The following is a 15,725-nucleotide window of genomic DNA, read 5'->3' on the forward strand; positions in this document are numbered from 1 at the left end:
GCCACAATTGCAATATTATCTGCATATGCACATATCTGACTATATTTTGTAATAATTGTTCTTCTCTAATCTGTTTTGTATCACATTGTGCTGCGCTAAGTTAAGCAGGACTGCAGAGAGACCATCACCATGTTTCACTTCATCCTCATCATTTTGTTGTTCACCCTTATTTTTGCCTTTGTGCCCTTCATTGTTAACTCAAATGACATTCTAAACTTGTCACAGATTCCCAATTCCTTTAGTGCTTTATACAATGCTGGCCTATTAATGCTATCAAAAGCTTGCTTAAAATGAGCAAACAGGAAGTAGAGATCTATGCCATATTCATGAAATTTCTCCATTATTTTTTCCAGTGAAAAACAACTGCTCAGGGGTGCCTTTCTTTGGTCAGAAGCTACATGGGTATTCTCAAAGGATATCTTAAGCAAAATTTTTTATCCTTCCATTCAGCATTCCAGAAAATATCTTGTATGCTGTATTCAATAAAGTTATGCCTCTAATTTTCACATGCTAAAATCTTTATGTTATTAATTAGTGCATGTATTTCATGTGTCAGAGATTTTCCACCAAATTTTATGTGTTCTAACACTATGCCATCTCCACCAGGTGCATAGATATTTTTTGATTTATATATCACTGACTCCACGTGTTGCATTGTTGGTCATTTTGGTTCTTCCCTTCCCTCTTCTCTTTCCTCTACATTCTCTTCCACTTCTTGTGGATCTCTTGATACCTGGTCTGAGTTGGTATTGGGCACATGTTCAAAATATTCTACCCATCCCTTCAATACTTTTTGTTAGTCTACTTATCTTACCACATTTAGTTTTATATGGATTTTGTGTGGGTTAAAAATTTTTCCTCATTGTTACTCCTGTGTGGTAGAATTTTCTTGTTTTGTTCTGTTCCTATAGTACTTCTATCTCTTGAAAGTCTGGTTCCAGACATTCTGTTTTTTTTTTCTTACATATTCTATGAGCATAAGATCTTAATATTCTTTATATATTTCCACATTTTAAAATTTTATTTTTCTAGGGGTCCACAGCCTCAATGTGTTTTGAGAATGAAAAGATGGCCAAAGTAGGCTGTAATCTGTTTATTATCCATGAAATTGGCCAATTTAAACTGTGGGTCATTTTCAAGCTCATATTTAATCTTCAAGAATGTGAAATGACATATGAAGCTTAAAATATGTGCTTTAAAATGACCCACAGTTGAAATTGGTCAATTCTGTGGCCAGTAAACAGATTATAGCCTACACATGCATGTTTTCACTGTCAAAATCTCCACATTTCTTCTTGTCTCTCTCTGTAACATTCTCTAACAACATTTATTGTGGTGAACAAATTATCTCAGTAATGTTATTGTAACAGGAATGAACCAACAACATAATCTGAACAGCCACAGGACTTCGTGAAGTATGCTCTGATCAGAAACACTATTTCTCTCTCTGTCCTTAACATCTCTGCAAAGTGTTTAACAATGTACCACCTCTGACAACATCCCCTTCATCATTGTCCCCATTTGTCCTTATTATATATAGGTGGCTCCCTCTCAGCCTGGTGTCTATGTATCCCGCCTTCCTTTAAATGTACTCAAATCAAGCTCTCCTACTCCCCAAGGAAGGCATATTCTAGAATTAGGAAGTGTATCACTTTTACTTTTATATTTGCCCATCAGCAGTACTACCCATTTCACATCGTGAAAGTAAACACTGGCCAAAATTCTGTCCACGAAACTGTGAAGTGCATCAATCTACTGCTGACAGTGCTGACATTAAACTGACAATCATTTTGTATATTGTAAGATGATATGTGTTGATTTTAAGCAAATCATACAGTGTGCTGAATACCTGTAGGAGCAGTGCCATAGACAAAAAAGAATAAAAAGTACTTCACTGACATTAAAAAATAAAAAAAAAAGCTTTGACAGTTTTGGCAGTACATCATAGTCACAGAGCAACAAATATTACATGTATAAGTGCTACTTATAACACAGCTTACCTGCTGATTTTGTACTTTCATGAACTATTACCATGTCATTACTGAAATTGATATTTTAATTCATATTTTGAATACATTAGACATACATATACCACAAAATAAAATTTGATCCATAAATCATATATTACAAAAACAAGAAGAGGCCACAACATTCATCTGAAGGTATGGTTTTGTAAGATTATTGTATATGGCACATACTTGCAGAAAAAATTATAACAATACCTTCACAAATGCCATTCTTAACTGCAAAGCCTTGCTCACAGTCATCATTGTGGCTAGAGAGACTTCTGAAGAACTGTTTTGGTAGATGAGTTCTAGGTTTTTTATGTCGTCTGACTGGCCTATTAACATTTAAATTATGTGGCATGTATTTGTTCCTGTCTTCAAAACTGTCTGTCCACTCTGCAAACTCATCATAATCCCAGTTCTCATTACCTGAAACTGAAAGAAAATACACTTATATTCTTTATTGATGCTGTTAAAAGTTATGTGTGCATGCTGTTGTTAATTACATAAGAATGGGAGTACACAGAACATTTCTTATAATTTATGTAGATTTCTCATGGTGATTGACTGATGGTATATTTTTGTGTTCCCAGTTCCATTATCACTATTTATGCATAACAGTCAATGGCTTCACTGGCCATACTTGTAAATGAGCAATAATTTCAAAAGATGTAATAGCCTGGGTGATGAAAAGACAGTGTTTGTGGCACCAGACAAAGACTGGAAACTCAAAAATATACTGTCTAGAACATTAGCCAGTTAACAGTAATAAATGTGGCTCAAGCCTTCAACATACTGAGACACATATTTCTATAGGCTGGAAAATCACATAAAATTACATACTCAACATATTTTTGTAAGCTTCAAAAATACACTTAGTTCTTACAGGAAAGAAGACAACTCACAAAAATATTGTGATATCACGTGATTGCAGCAATGTCACTGATGCTAGGGCAGTTGCAAGCAACTTAAATTCTTATTATGCACCTGTTTCTGGATAATTAATGGAGGAAAAATTTAGTAACTGACATAATACAATACTGAATGATCTTTCAGCTATTGAAGTAAATAATATATCCATGTTCCTCAGTCCAATAGGCCCAACAGAACTCCTAAACACCATTAATTTACTGAAGAGTAGTTACTCAACAGGTATTGATGATATTCCACATTATATTATAAAAATAACAGCAAGACACATACTCTGTCCTTTACTAGACATATCCATTTCATTCCTACCACGTAGTGTCTTCCCACGGCAACTGAAAATTGCAAAATTAATACCCCTATATAAAAAAGATGGTCAGCAGTGTATGGGGAACTATAGGCCTGGGTCACTACTGTCAGAGTTTTCGAAAATTATTGAAAAAGTGTTCCTTTCACAACTAACAACATTCTTGAACAAGAACAATATTATTTCTGAATATCAACATGGCTTCAGGCCACAGTGGTCAACTGAAACAGCCACTTTCAATCTGATAAACTATGTCATAAATGCAATGGACAACCACAGGAAAATCTCAGGTTTATTCTTCGCCCGAACAAAAGCTTTTGATGTGACTGATCATTCTGTGCTCCTGAGAAAGCTTGAATGGTATGGTGTGAGAGGTGTGCCAAATCAGTGGATTAAATCACTCTCAGGTAACTGAAATTAAGTGCATGGAAGGAAATGAACATCAGGTACACCTTTCAGAACCATGTGGAATAAGGTATGGTGTTCCACTGGGCTCTATTTTAGGTCCCTTTATTTTTTGGGTATACATTAATGATTTTCTGTTGCACATTAGGGATTCTGAACCAGCACTGTTTGCAGATGACACCAGTCTATTGATTGAAGGAAATAAAGAAGAAAATCTTACTGTATCTGCAAAAGATATTACAAAAGAAGTGTTTTAATGGTTTATCAGAAAGAGGCTAATAGTTGATCCCCCAAAACAGAGTACTCATGAATTTCCACACAGATCAAAACAAAAATGTAGCAAAACCAGTAACATGTATAGATGACCAAAACATTAGTGCTCACTGAAACTAAATATCTTGGGATTCATATCAGAGAAAATCTTAAATGGTAATCTCTCATATCACATACCTAAATTCAAAACTAGGAAGACTAGCTATGTACTACCATTCTTTGCAACAATATTAATGCAGAAACATTTAGGGCTGTAAACTTTGCTCATGAACTTTCAATACTGAAGTATGGTATCATTTGCTGCAGAAATGTACACCAGACTATAACAGATTTCAGGAAACAAAAAGCACATTATAAGAATAATGTAACAAGTGAGTAGCAGAAAACCATGTAAACCTTTCTTTAAAGATCTAAAGATCTTACCCCTCCCCTGCATTTATACATTGGAAGTAGCTGTAAAAGAAAAAAAAAATACTGAGAAAAGAAGACCTTCCTTATCAAAACAAGTGTCCATGATTACAGTACCAGGCCAGAGAGTGACATTACATGTTAGTTGTTGTAACACCATTTTATGCCAAAAAGGTGTATATCATGCAGAAACTATACAATTATACAACAGATTAACATGACATATAAAATCTCTATCTGAACTACAGAACTTCAAAAAGTCTGTGACAGCCTACCTTCTACAAAACTGCTACTATTCAATCTCACAGTATTTTATACAAGAAAAAATATAATTTGTATCTTGAACTGTAGAAATAAGTTGAAAATGTACAGTGGTTAATAAAATATGTAATTATTAACTGTATAGATCCAATTTGTCATAAAAATTTAAATGACGTATGTTTGATGCTTGTAAAACCTATAGCTAAAAAGGTTTCCTGTCCACTATCTTGTGTATGGTATATGTACTGAAAAAGAGATTTATATGGACAAACAAATAAATAAATTTCTCTAAAATATTACTGAACCAAGGATGTATTAGTGTAGTTCAGTGGCTCAGCTGTAAAATGCCAGACTAGAAATCCAAAGGTTTTGCATTTGATCCCCAGTCAGTTTTAGGATTTTTGTCTATCAAATATCACTTCTTTCACCTCTGACGATATTTGTTGACGTGAAAAAGCTGCACTGTGGTTTGGAACCCATGTAAAACTGTATGTCCTCCTATAACTGGCTGGTAAGTCATTTCAGAGTTTGGAAGAAGGTAACAGCATATCACCTACAGCAGCACCATGGCTAGTAAAGCCATGATGACCGCTTTACTTAGAATCTATGACTGGTTATGGGAACAGCCATTCTACAGGATAATAGAAACGTTTGAAATAAATATTATCAGCAATCATCACAAGGAAAGTTGTGGCAGAATGTAAATCCCAGCATTTTGTGTTCAGTCAGCACAATGTAGATGCACAAAGGAGTGTGTGTGTGTGTGTGTGTGTGTGTGTGTGTGTGTGTGTGTGTACTCTAGTTTTTCACACGATTGTTTCTAAAATCTAGCAAAGCTTTCTTTTTCTTGTGTATGTATGCATGTTGAAAACTCAATGCTTCTGCTATTTGGTGAACCTTGACAATATTAACATTCACAAATATATAATAAAAAACTGAATTCACTTCACTGGTGAAGGAATCAACATACAAGCTGAATCACAAAAACTTTATTCCCAACATCAGATGTGACCATTTTTCTGATCCCAGTAATTGAAAAATCATGAGCCACAATCACCACCTGCTTGTGGTGCTGATAGTATCTCAGATCAGTTATTACAGAATATTTCTGTGAAAACTGTCACATCTGTATGTAATGTCATAAACAGCTCAATATTTATCAGAACATCTAATGACCTTCCATTAAATCTACCAAATATTTCTGTATTGTTAGCAGATGACACAAATTTTCCCTTCCAGTCCACTTCAGCTTTTCAACTGAAATGCAAGGTTAATGGCACGACTGAAACACATCTATCTTTGCTTCACAACAATAAACTATTGCTAAATCCAAAAAAGGTAATTTATATGCTCCCTAACCCATACTGAAACCATAATGTGTATATGAAACCCATACATATTGAAGGCAAAGAAGTTGAACAAGATGCAGAGACAATTTCTAGGAATGTAGATGGCCAGTTTACTCTTGTGGGACCACCACAGAGAAAACTTGAAAAGTCTCTGTTATGCATCCGGAATCCTTGGAAAGGAATGTGATATAAAAGCTCTAAAAACAGTGTATCATGGGCTTGCACACTCAACAATAGTATACGGCATCCCTTAAGGGGTGGGGGGAAGGGGGTTTTTTACAGAAAAAAAAATTCCTTACTCAATAAAGAATAATGAAAATAATGAACAGAGTGTAGTGGGATAGACCATTAAAACCATTTTGAAAAAACTTTATGTATTGTAAGTTGCCAGTATTTGCATTCCAACAAGTTTCGTTTGTTTCCAAGATATGTAGAGACCCACAACCATGACACAAGAATCAAAGCAAACATTCAACCGGTGATCTAAAGATTGAGCAGAAGTCAAGATGGGCTGAGAAATTTGGACAGCATAGGCTTCAACAAAATACCCCTGTTGATTACGAGGAAAAGCAATACCTTTAGGTAGGAAGGAAATGAAATGCTAATGTAGCATACTTTTTATTCTGTTGACAAGTAACTGAAGGTAAACTTGCATTAACTATATGCACTCATCCTTTCTACCACACAGTTTAAATCTTAGGAAAAGATTTTTTAATCTTGTTGTAAGCATAATATTCTATTTGTTGTATAACTTGCACAGCTGTTTCAGTATAAGATGCACACACACACACACACACACACACACACACACACACACACACACACACACTGTTTATGGTTTATAATATTTGCGTAGCTGCTGTGAGCTTTAATATTTCTATATCTCATAGACATAGTCATTTTTGGCACTATACGTGTCCAGTATTTTGATGTATAATTTTATTTGTTAACTATTAAAAGCAAGTGAAAGTAAGTGGAACTTACTGTTGTGAGTATATACATTTTTTCTAGTTGCATGTGCCCTGTTATGAAAAAAATACTTACTGTATATTTAACGTTTTGTCATTAGCCTCATGTTTTTATGGAAACACAATGTAAAATTTCTGGGCTTTAAAAATCAAATCAATAAATCTTCCAGGGAAGAATCCAGACTGAGTGATGCATTACATTTGTGGACAACAACTGCCTTTACATCCTCTGAGCAGGAGGCATTTAGCAATTTTCTGGAAATATTATCTACACTTGTTGAAACTTCGATCATAAAGCAGATATGGTTTTCCTTACTTCTTTGATGGCTATAGAACATGTACTTGTTTTGTTAAAAACATTAGAATAAGGATGTTTCAGTATTCCTGTAGCTTTTGCTATGAAGCCACTGCAGCCCATTTATTTAAGAACACTTAAAAATTGGTCTTTTGTGATTGCCTATATGTCTTTCAACAACATTTAAAATGGCACAGTAATTCCCTAGTCCAGCTGCTACTAATCTCTGACTAATGGTATGAGATGACACAGAATGTTGTAGACAGTCCATTACTTGTTTTTGGATTGGAGGCACATATGTGAAGGGGTTGCACAGTACAATACAGTGATTCCACCTTGTTGTGGTCAGACATGGTCAACCAGAGCCTTGAAAACTAGTGTGCCTGCTCTCATGTTCCTATTCAGTCAAACATGGGTCCACTGCCACATCCAAATGCACCAAAACTTTGGATACTGCATGATTCAAACAGCCAGCCAAACGGAGACTCACAATGAGCCACTTTTCGAACTCTGTCAGGTGCAGATAATGGTGTCTCACATGAATATGCAGCATCTCCTGGTACTTTACAGTGATCACTAAACATCTGATGCTGTTCATGCTCTTTATGTACCTTATCAGGTCTGGTAATAACATTTAACAAAAACAACACTAATGAAGTCTGGGGGCCATTCTACCAGTCACAGAGAATTGCAGCTCTAATCATTGTCATACCTACAGATTGTGTAATTTTGTACAAAGTTACATTGACCTCAGACCATGTTTCCCATGTGCTTGACTTTTTGGTAAGGTAATGTACACTGAAGCACCAAATAAACTGGTATAAGCATGCATATTCAAATACAGAGATATGTAAACAGACAGAATATGGTGCTGTGGTCAGCAACACCTATATAGTACAAGAAGTGTCTCGCACAGTTGTTGGATCAGTTACTGCTGCTGTGATGGTAGGTTATCGAGATTTAAATGAGTTTGAATGTGGTATTACAGTCAGCATATAAGCGATGGGACACAGCATTTCCAAGATAGCAATTAAGTGGGGATTTTCCTGTACGACCATTTCACGAGTGTACCATGATTATCAGGAATCTGATAAAACATCAAATCTTCAATATTGCTGCGGCTGGAAAATGATCCTGCATAAATGGGACCAATGACGACTGAAGAGAATCATTTGATGTGACACACAAATATCTAAAACAAATATATTGAAAAGCAACAATTGAAATATAGATAATACTCAATTTCCTTTTATAACTTCCATAAGAAAATGAAATCAAAACTATTATGATATAAAAATTGGTACACAATCTAATGAACCACTAACATCAAAATCTGCATATTTATAAAAAGTCATTACATTTTGAGAATTTATAGCTCATTAGAAAACTTATAAATTGAGTATTCACAAGGCATTTTGAATTTTGTCAAACGTGTCATGTTGGGTTATAATCCAAGCATAATGTATTTAAATTGTGTCTTAAATAAAAATTTGTAAACAAACTTGTTTTTGACAAATGTTTATTCTAGGATCCTATTTTGATTTTTATAACACTGTAACATCACTTTCAGAGAAAAGTAAACATTAAAAAATGATCTTGTAGTTCTGAAACAAATGCTGAGCTCACATCCTTTGTACTACTGAAAAACAGGAACAATAGATTATATTCCCATAGCTATTGGTCATTATCAGAAGTAGAATTATTATGTGAAAATTGTAAACATCAGTTTGTATTTGACATGAATCAGGTCATTCATTAGTGACCTAAGGATGTTAAAATGTAAACATTTTACTGACTCTGGACTAATTGCACATTTGGCATGAAAAAGTGAGAGGGAAAGATACTGTTTGGATGTATTAAAAGGGTCAATCAAAAAGTTTCTTTTCAAAGACAGTACAGTCTAGAATCAGTATACCAGTCAGACAAAATTGCTATGAGCACTGAGGCAATCATCACTGGCCACTGTGGCCTAGCAGTTCTAAGCGCTTCAGTCCGGAACTGTGTGGCTGCTATGGTCGCAGGTTCGAATCCTGCCTCAGGCTTGGATGTGTGTGATGTCCTTAGGTTAGTTAGGTTTAAGTAGTTCTAAGTCTAGGGGACTGATGACCTCAGAAGTTAAGTCCCATAGTGCTTAGAGCCATTTGAGGCACTCGTCTGACTGACACACCAGGTTGACAAAACCCATCTGGTAAAACATGGCATGTCCATGTCTGACAGGAATTATCAACCCATCAAGGTCTTTTTTAAGGGACTGAAGACTTGATAATCACTTGGCAAGAGATCAGGACTATAGGGTGTGTGCTTAAGTGTCTCCCACTTGATTTGGTGTAACTTCTGTGTTACGACATTTGCGATATGGGGAACACGTGTTACCCTGAAGCAGCAGCACCCCTTGGAATACCATTCCATAATGGTGGTTTTTGACAGACATGCTGACCTATATACATTCTTCATTCTCCAGTGGATGTCCACCAGTGTTTGTCCTTCATCAACCAAGAAAAGAATAGCACCATGTTGGTCTTGTTTGGACACATTTGCTAATAACATCACCAAAGTTCACGTTTCTGCATTTATCGCATGCACATCGAAAAGTCATGAATGCCACCCTAATCCTTTGCCTACATATTGGTACTTACATACCTGCATCAGAGTCAAGCCACATTGCATATATGCTGCACCAGTTCCCTGAAATGAGAACTTTTTGATCACCCCTTATAGAAAGCAGATACATTTTTTAAAAGTTCACTTAATGTCACAGTGTTGCACAGTATTGATGTTCACGATAAAATGTTTATCACACTGAGTTACATGTGGAATCCAATGCTTGAATAAATCATGAAAATCACTTAAACTGATCTCCACCCTTTTTATTTCTGGTAACCAACTCTACTATTATAGGAAGTGTACCTTGTAGATTGTGAACTTCCAAGTGACATCTATGCAGTTTTAACGTTTTTAAGATATTCTAGAATAAAGGTAAGTATATGACTACACGTTTTTCTTGAACGAAGTCAGAATGAGCATAACTGAATGCATATCTAGCATGGAATCAGGTACTAATTCCAGTCAGGAAACCAATTACCACCGTAACATCAACTGTACTGTCATTTAGCTTACTGCTCAAGTCTCTAATATTATGATGGAAAATTTGTCAGTTTCTGCTTTTCAGAATAATTGATATCATTTTGTCCAAAAATAATAACTACTCAATGATCTGAGACTTTATTTGTTATTTGACTAATGAGTTTTTCCATGGGTCTTTATATAACAGGTGGACAATAATATGGACATACCACAAAAACAACACATCACCACACCTATTATGGTGTAGGACACCTGTTGGTATTCACAACACATTCCATTTGTCTCATAAATACATGTCCTGTATTGTTTTCAAGGGATTCATATAGAATTCTTCCTGAAAAATAGTAGCGAGTTATTGGAATGACGATGGAGCTGGATATCGATCATGAGCCCTTGTCTACAAAGTAGACTACAAAGGCTCAATAGTACTAAGATCTGGTGACTGTTGTGGCCAGGGGAGGAGTGACGATTTATCCTCATGCACACGAAATCACTCCTGGACAATGCAAGCTGTGTGAGCAGGGGCCTCGTCTTCTCAGAACACAGCATCACCATAGTGGGATTAAACATTGTACCATGGGATAGACCTGGTGAGCCAAAATGGTCACATAATCCTTGGCTGTAATGTGAATTTGCAGAGTGAGCATGGGGCCCATGGAATAGCACAATATGGTTGCCCAAATCATCATTGAACTCCCACCATGTTTCTTGAGACACAAACTCAGTAGAAGCTGGAAACAGTGTGGAACAAGACTCACCTGACTGAACCACTTTCTTCTACTGTTCCATAGCCCAGGTTTTATGGCTTTAGCTCCATGTTTTCCTGTTACAGGCATTTGCATCACTGATTTGTGGTATTCATATTCCAGCTGGCCCTGCAATTCTCAGTTCTAGAACTCCCTTCATGTCGTTTTCCTGCTGACAGGTTTCGTGAATGTGACATTCAGTTCTATAGTGACTTTTTCAGCTGTCGTCTCTTATTTTTCATCATGATCCTCTTCAATGAGTGTCTGTCATGATCGCCCAACACACTCTTCCATCTTTGTTGTGACTTCAATCATGATGTTTTTCCACTTTCCAGTATGTGGGACTAAATCTTAGATACAGTGCTTCTTGAAACACCAAAGACTTTGGCTACCTTGGTTGTGGAAGCACCCGCCATATGAGTACCAACAATTTACCCATGTTTGAATTCACTTACCTTTGACATAATGTACTCACAACTACATAAAACACTGTTCTGACCTTGACTGAGACTTGTGACTTATTGAGGACATTTCACAGGCGGTGTTCATGGTCAAACACAACAGTATAACCAACAGGCATGGCTAGCACTGCATTTATGTCTGTGCATGCAGTTCTTGTGGTGTTCCCATATTTTTGTCCTACTCCTGTACATGAGTGCAGTTACTAAAGGTTGAAGTATTTATAGTGAGCTATCTGTGCAAAAACATTTGTTTGAACTGGATAAGGTTTCTCACACATTTAATAATACTACAAATTAATATAGCTAAGATGCATTCCATGGCTTTCATAATGTTATCTATTAAATATTTTCTTCAATCATGTGCTCATTTGCAAAGCCGATGAAAACTTCTGCATGCTTCAGCACTTAACGCACCATTCACACATGATGGCAGTGGTTTGTCATACTGTAAGTTTTAAGTGTTTTATAGTTGCAGTCAGGGTATTAACAGCATTCAAACCTTTGTTGTATGCAACATCATTGGAGCCACCATAGATCACAAGGAAGGTTTTATTTGTTAGTTTATTAGAAGTGACAATTATTTCAAGAAGAACTTGTATTTCTACAAGCTCCTGGTTTTAAATAACTTAAAATGGCCATTTAACTTTTGATGCATTTTGTTTCTTGAATGATATCTCAAACATCGTTGCCACACAAAAAATATCACTTTCTTCTTCCAGGTTCCATGGAAAAGATTAGTTTTACTTTTCTGTATTTGACATTACATTTTTGTTATGGTTCACCATGTATATGAATGGAGACTGTGTTTGTCATGAACTTGTGGTTTGTTGAATGATTGTATCTTCTTTTAACTGAGCCTCATTTGAAATTTTGTCATACATAATTCTCTGTTGCATGTTATTAAGGTTGAAACTGACTTTGCCCATGGTTGACACAAAATATGTTTCATTTTGCAACAAGCATTTTCAGATGTTTTGTTAGTGGACAATGTATTTTTTGTTGCAACACTCACTTTTAATTGTTGTGTTATTTTTAATTCTCTCATGTCACTTATGAGAACTTCTTGTAGAAGTTTAAAATTTCTGAGATGCTTCCATTCAAATGCATGCACAATATATTACACTTTACGTATTTGCATTGAAAAAGTGTGGCTCAAACAGTAGAGAGTACTCTTGCAGATCTAGTTTACAGTTGAGTGGCAGATTACTGATTGTGCAGTAATCAGCAGACATGTTCCACATGTCAAAGTTATAATGCTTGACAAATAAGCTCAAAAATCATGTTGAAGAAAAGAAATAAATGATAGGTGTTAATGCATAAATCATAAATTACTCAAAGATACATCCAAAAATAATAGAATTATACCTGTGCAAGTTCTTCGGTCTTCCATGAGATTATATCCTGGTGGGCAAAGACACCTGAAGCTCCCTTTCACATTTTGGCAGTGGTGAGAACATACAGATGGATCAACAAGACATTCATTAATGTCTGAAAACATACAATAGAATAAAATTTGTATTGTCACATAGCATAACACATAAAAACTGGAGCATGAGTGACTCATTAATTGCTACTGTTGCTTGCAACTAATGAACAGTATGTTATAAAATTTCAATAAATTAATTACATTACAGAATAAGTGTATACAGTTCTCTACACATTTCAATAAAATCTACTCTCAGTCAAATACAGTTTTTAAAATCACAAATTATATATGAGAGTAACTGATAACTTTTTTATTAGAAAGCAAAAATTTATAGGTATTTTTATAGGGTAGTTCACTATTTTCTAGTGAAGCTTGTTGGCTTGATTTTTCACCATATTGTAGACTCTGCCTGTTCTGTTTCTCTCTGGCCAAGGTTGAGGTTTCATTGATCCCTGTTAGTCCCAATCAATTGGCACATTATTCAAAATTTTCCCAAAGGCTCAATGGGAGTTGATAATGTACCACCTTCAATAGCATTCCGTACCATGTATCCAATTCAGCTACTGTATGCAGTAGGGTTTAAAACATGGGAATGGATAGGGGTAAAAACAATTGTGTAGGACTATGATATATCATAACAAAGGCTGTATGTAGCAATAACTGAAAACATCAGAATGGGTATAGGTAAACATCAATTCTGTAAAACTGCCACACTTCATAAGTTGAGCACTGAAATATAAAAGACTGCAAATACTCTGTAATAGTATCAGTATGATTCTCAAAGTTGTGCTGATGACCATATAGATTTATGTTTCTTCCTCCTGAATTAAATTTAGCATTTGTACTACTTCTGGGTGATTGGACAACACTGCTACATATTCCATTATATTTATTACAAACATAATCTATTGTGAGACATGTTTAACTTACCTTTCCTCACACTTTTTTATGCTAGATATCCACAAGTTAGATTCAAAAGATTCACATATCACAAACATATGAATCATATATTTTTAAAGGGACTTAAATCAATTGACATACATTTGTGGGAAATTCTGAAGAATGGTTGAAATTGTGTAATAACTTTATATGGGCATCTTTACTGGCACTGTTATATGATGCAAATTTGAACAATAAGGTCTTGAACCTAAGATCTTCAGAAAAAGACTGTCTCATGGTGACGAGGGTAATCAGACTCCCTCTACCTCTAAAACAGGGAACAAGGGAGGAGTCTTATACTCCCACTTTTCAAGATAAAGTACTACAGCATCAGTTTTCAGGATGGCAGTTACCCAACATGGACATCCACTGGCCAATGTGACTTGCAGCAGATATAACTTATTCACATGGCTCTCTTTTAGAAGACTGGGGCTGACACAAGTCCAGGATCCAGTTTCAGGAGGGTCTATCTGGACAAAGGTGCTCTTATGTTTGTGTGTGGAAGGGTGGGAACAGTGTAGTGGTTTAAGCAGATGGTGCCTACGATCTTTTCATGGGAGGACAAGCTGCTGGTCAAGACACTGGCTGAGCTCATTAAGAGTGCAAAGGTATCAATTTGGGCACCAAAACTTCTTAAGCATACTGCTCCAAAGACTGTTTGAGAAAATAAAGATGCAAAACAAAAGGGCCTTGACAGAGTATTTGAGGGTAATCAACTGAAAGAATATACCGGATGGTCAAATCCTTGCAGTAGAAGTCAGCAAAAAATTCCTGGCATTAGGAGTTCCACGAGCGAATGTTATTATATCATCTGTGTGCTTTAATAGTTTAGTTTCTGTGTGTAAATTTAATATCTAATAGCCACAGTTCTCGCATTTTCATTTGTGTGGGAAGTAAACTTATTTTGTGACATAATCAGGGTTGAATTATTTAGTTTTACCTGAGTTGATTGCTTCGGTAGTTAGGTTTTTCAATATCTGCATATTATTAGACACAGTTCCTGTGTTTTCATCAGGGTGTACAGTAGAGTTGTACAGCATGCGCCAATAGTCTGTTTATCTGCATAGTTTAGTTTTCCATGGTCTTTAGTATGGATGGAGACTGTGATTGTTGTGTGCGAATGTGAACCAAGTTGGTGACACTTCGCTCTCAGCTTCAGGCTGTGATGGCTTTGGTTACACAGCTTGAGGCTGCAATGGATGGGCACCACTGTTGTGGGCCAGCCGTGGGGATCCAACAGATGTCCAGCATGTCCAAGTCCTCCAATCAGTCCTCACTGGTGGCCAACTCAGTTACTACTGGCACTGAGGTTGACCCCTCACCTGTGGTCGAGTGGGAGGTCACCTTGGGGCGAAGCAGGCAGCGAAAGACTTCCCAGGTGGCCACACATAAGGCCTCCCCGGTTTGTCTGACAAACAGGTTTCAGGTGCTGTCTATGGATGACACTGTCGCTGAGCCAGATGCTGTCGCCTGTCCTGTTTCAGAGGAAACCACTCAGCCTGCAAGGTCCAGGCAATCACAGAGGGTGTGATTATTGGTAGTTGGGAGCTCCAACCTTAGGCATGTTAAGTGGACCCTTATGGACTTGGCTGACAAGAAGGGAAAGAAAACCAACATGCACTCCATACCGGGTGGAGTCATTCCAGATTTGGAAAGGGTCCTCCCGTTTCCCAATAAGAGCACAGGGTGCAGCCAACAGCAGGTGGTTGCTCACGTAGGTATGAATGATGTGTGTCACTTTGGATCAGAAGATATTCTCTCTGGTATCTAGCAGCTAACAGAAGTGGTAAAGGCTACCAATCTTGCTTGCAAGATGAAAGCAGAGCTGGCCATTTGCAGCATAGTCGACAGGACTGATTGCGGACCTCTG

At 36.5% G+C, this 15,725-nt stretch overlaps 1 protein-coding gene across 1 annotated transcript in view; it reads right to left on the minus strand.

Annotated features, from left to right (window-relative positions):
* LOC126470270 (hemicentin-1-like) overlaps positions 1 to 15,725 on the minus strand; it is an 808,493-nt gene that overhangs the window by 86,481 nt on the left and 706,287 nt on the right. Inside the window, exons 51-52 of the mRNA XM_050098010.1 lie at positions 12,856 to 12,978; positions 2,223 to 2,441 (exon numbers count right to left, since the gene is read on the minus strand). Coding sequence (XP_049953967.1) covers positions 2,223 to 2,441; positions 12,856 to 12,978 — 342 coding nt within the window. The remainder of the gene's footprint in view (positions 1 to 2,222; positions 2,442 to 12,855; positions 12,979 to 15,725) is intronic.

The sequence above is a fragment of the Schistocerca serialis genome, chromosome 3, assembly GCF_023864345.2.
Source record: "Schistocerca serialis cubense isolate TAMUIC-IGC-003099 chromosome 3, iqSchSeri2.2, whole genome shotgun sequence".
NCBI lineage: Eukaryota > Metazoa > Arthropoda > Insecta > Orthoptera > Acrididae > Schistocerca > Schistocerca serialis.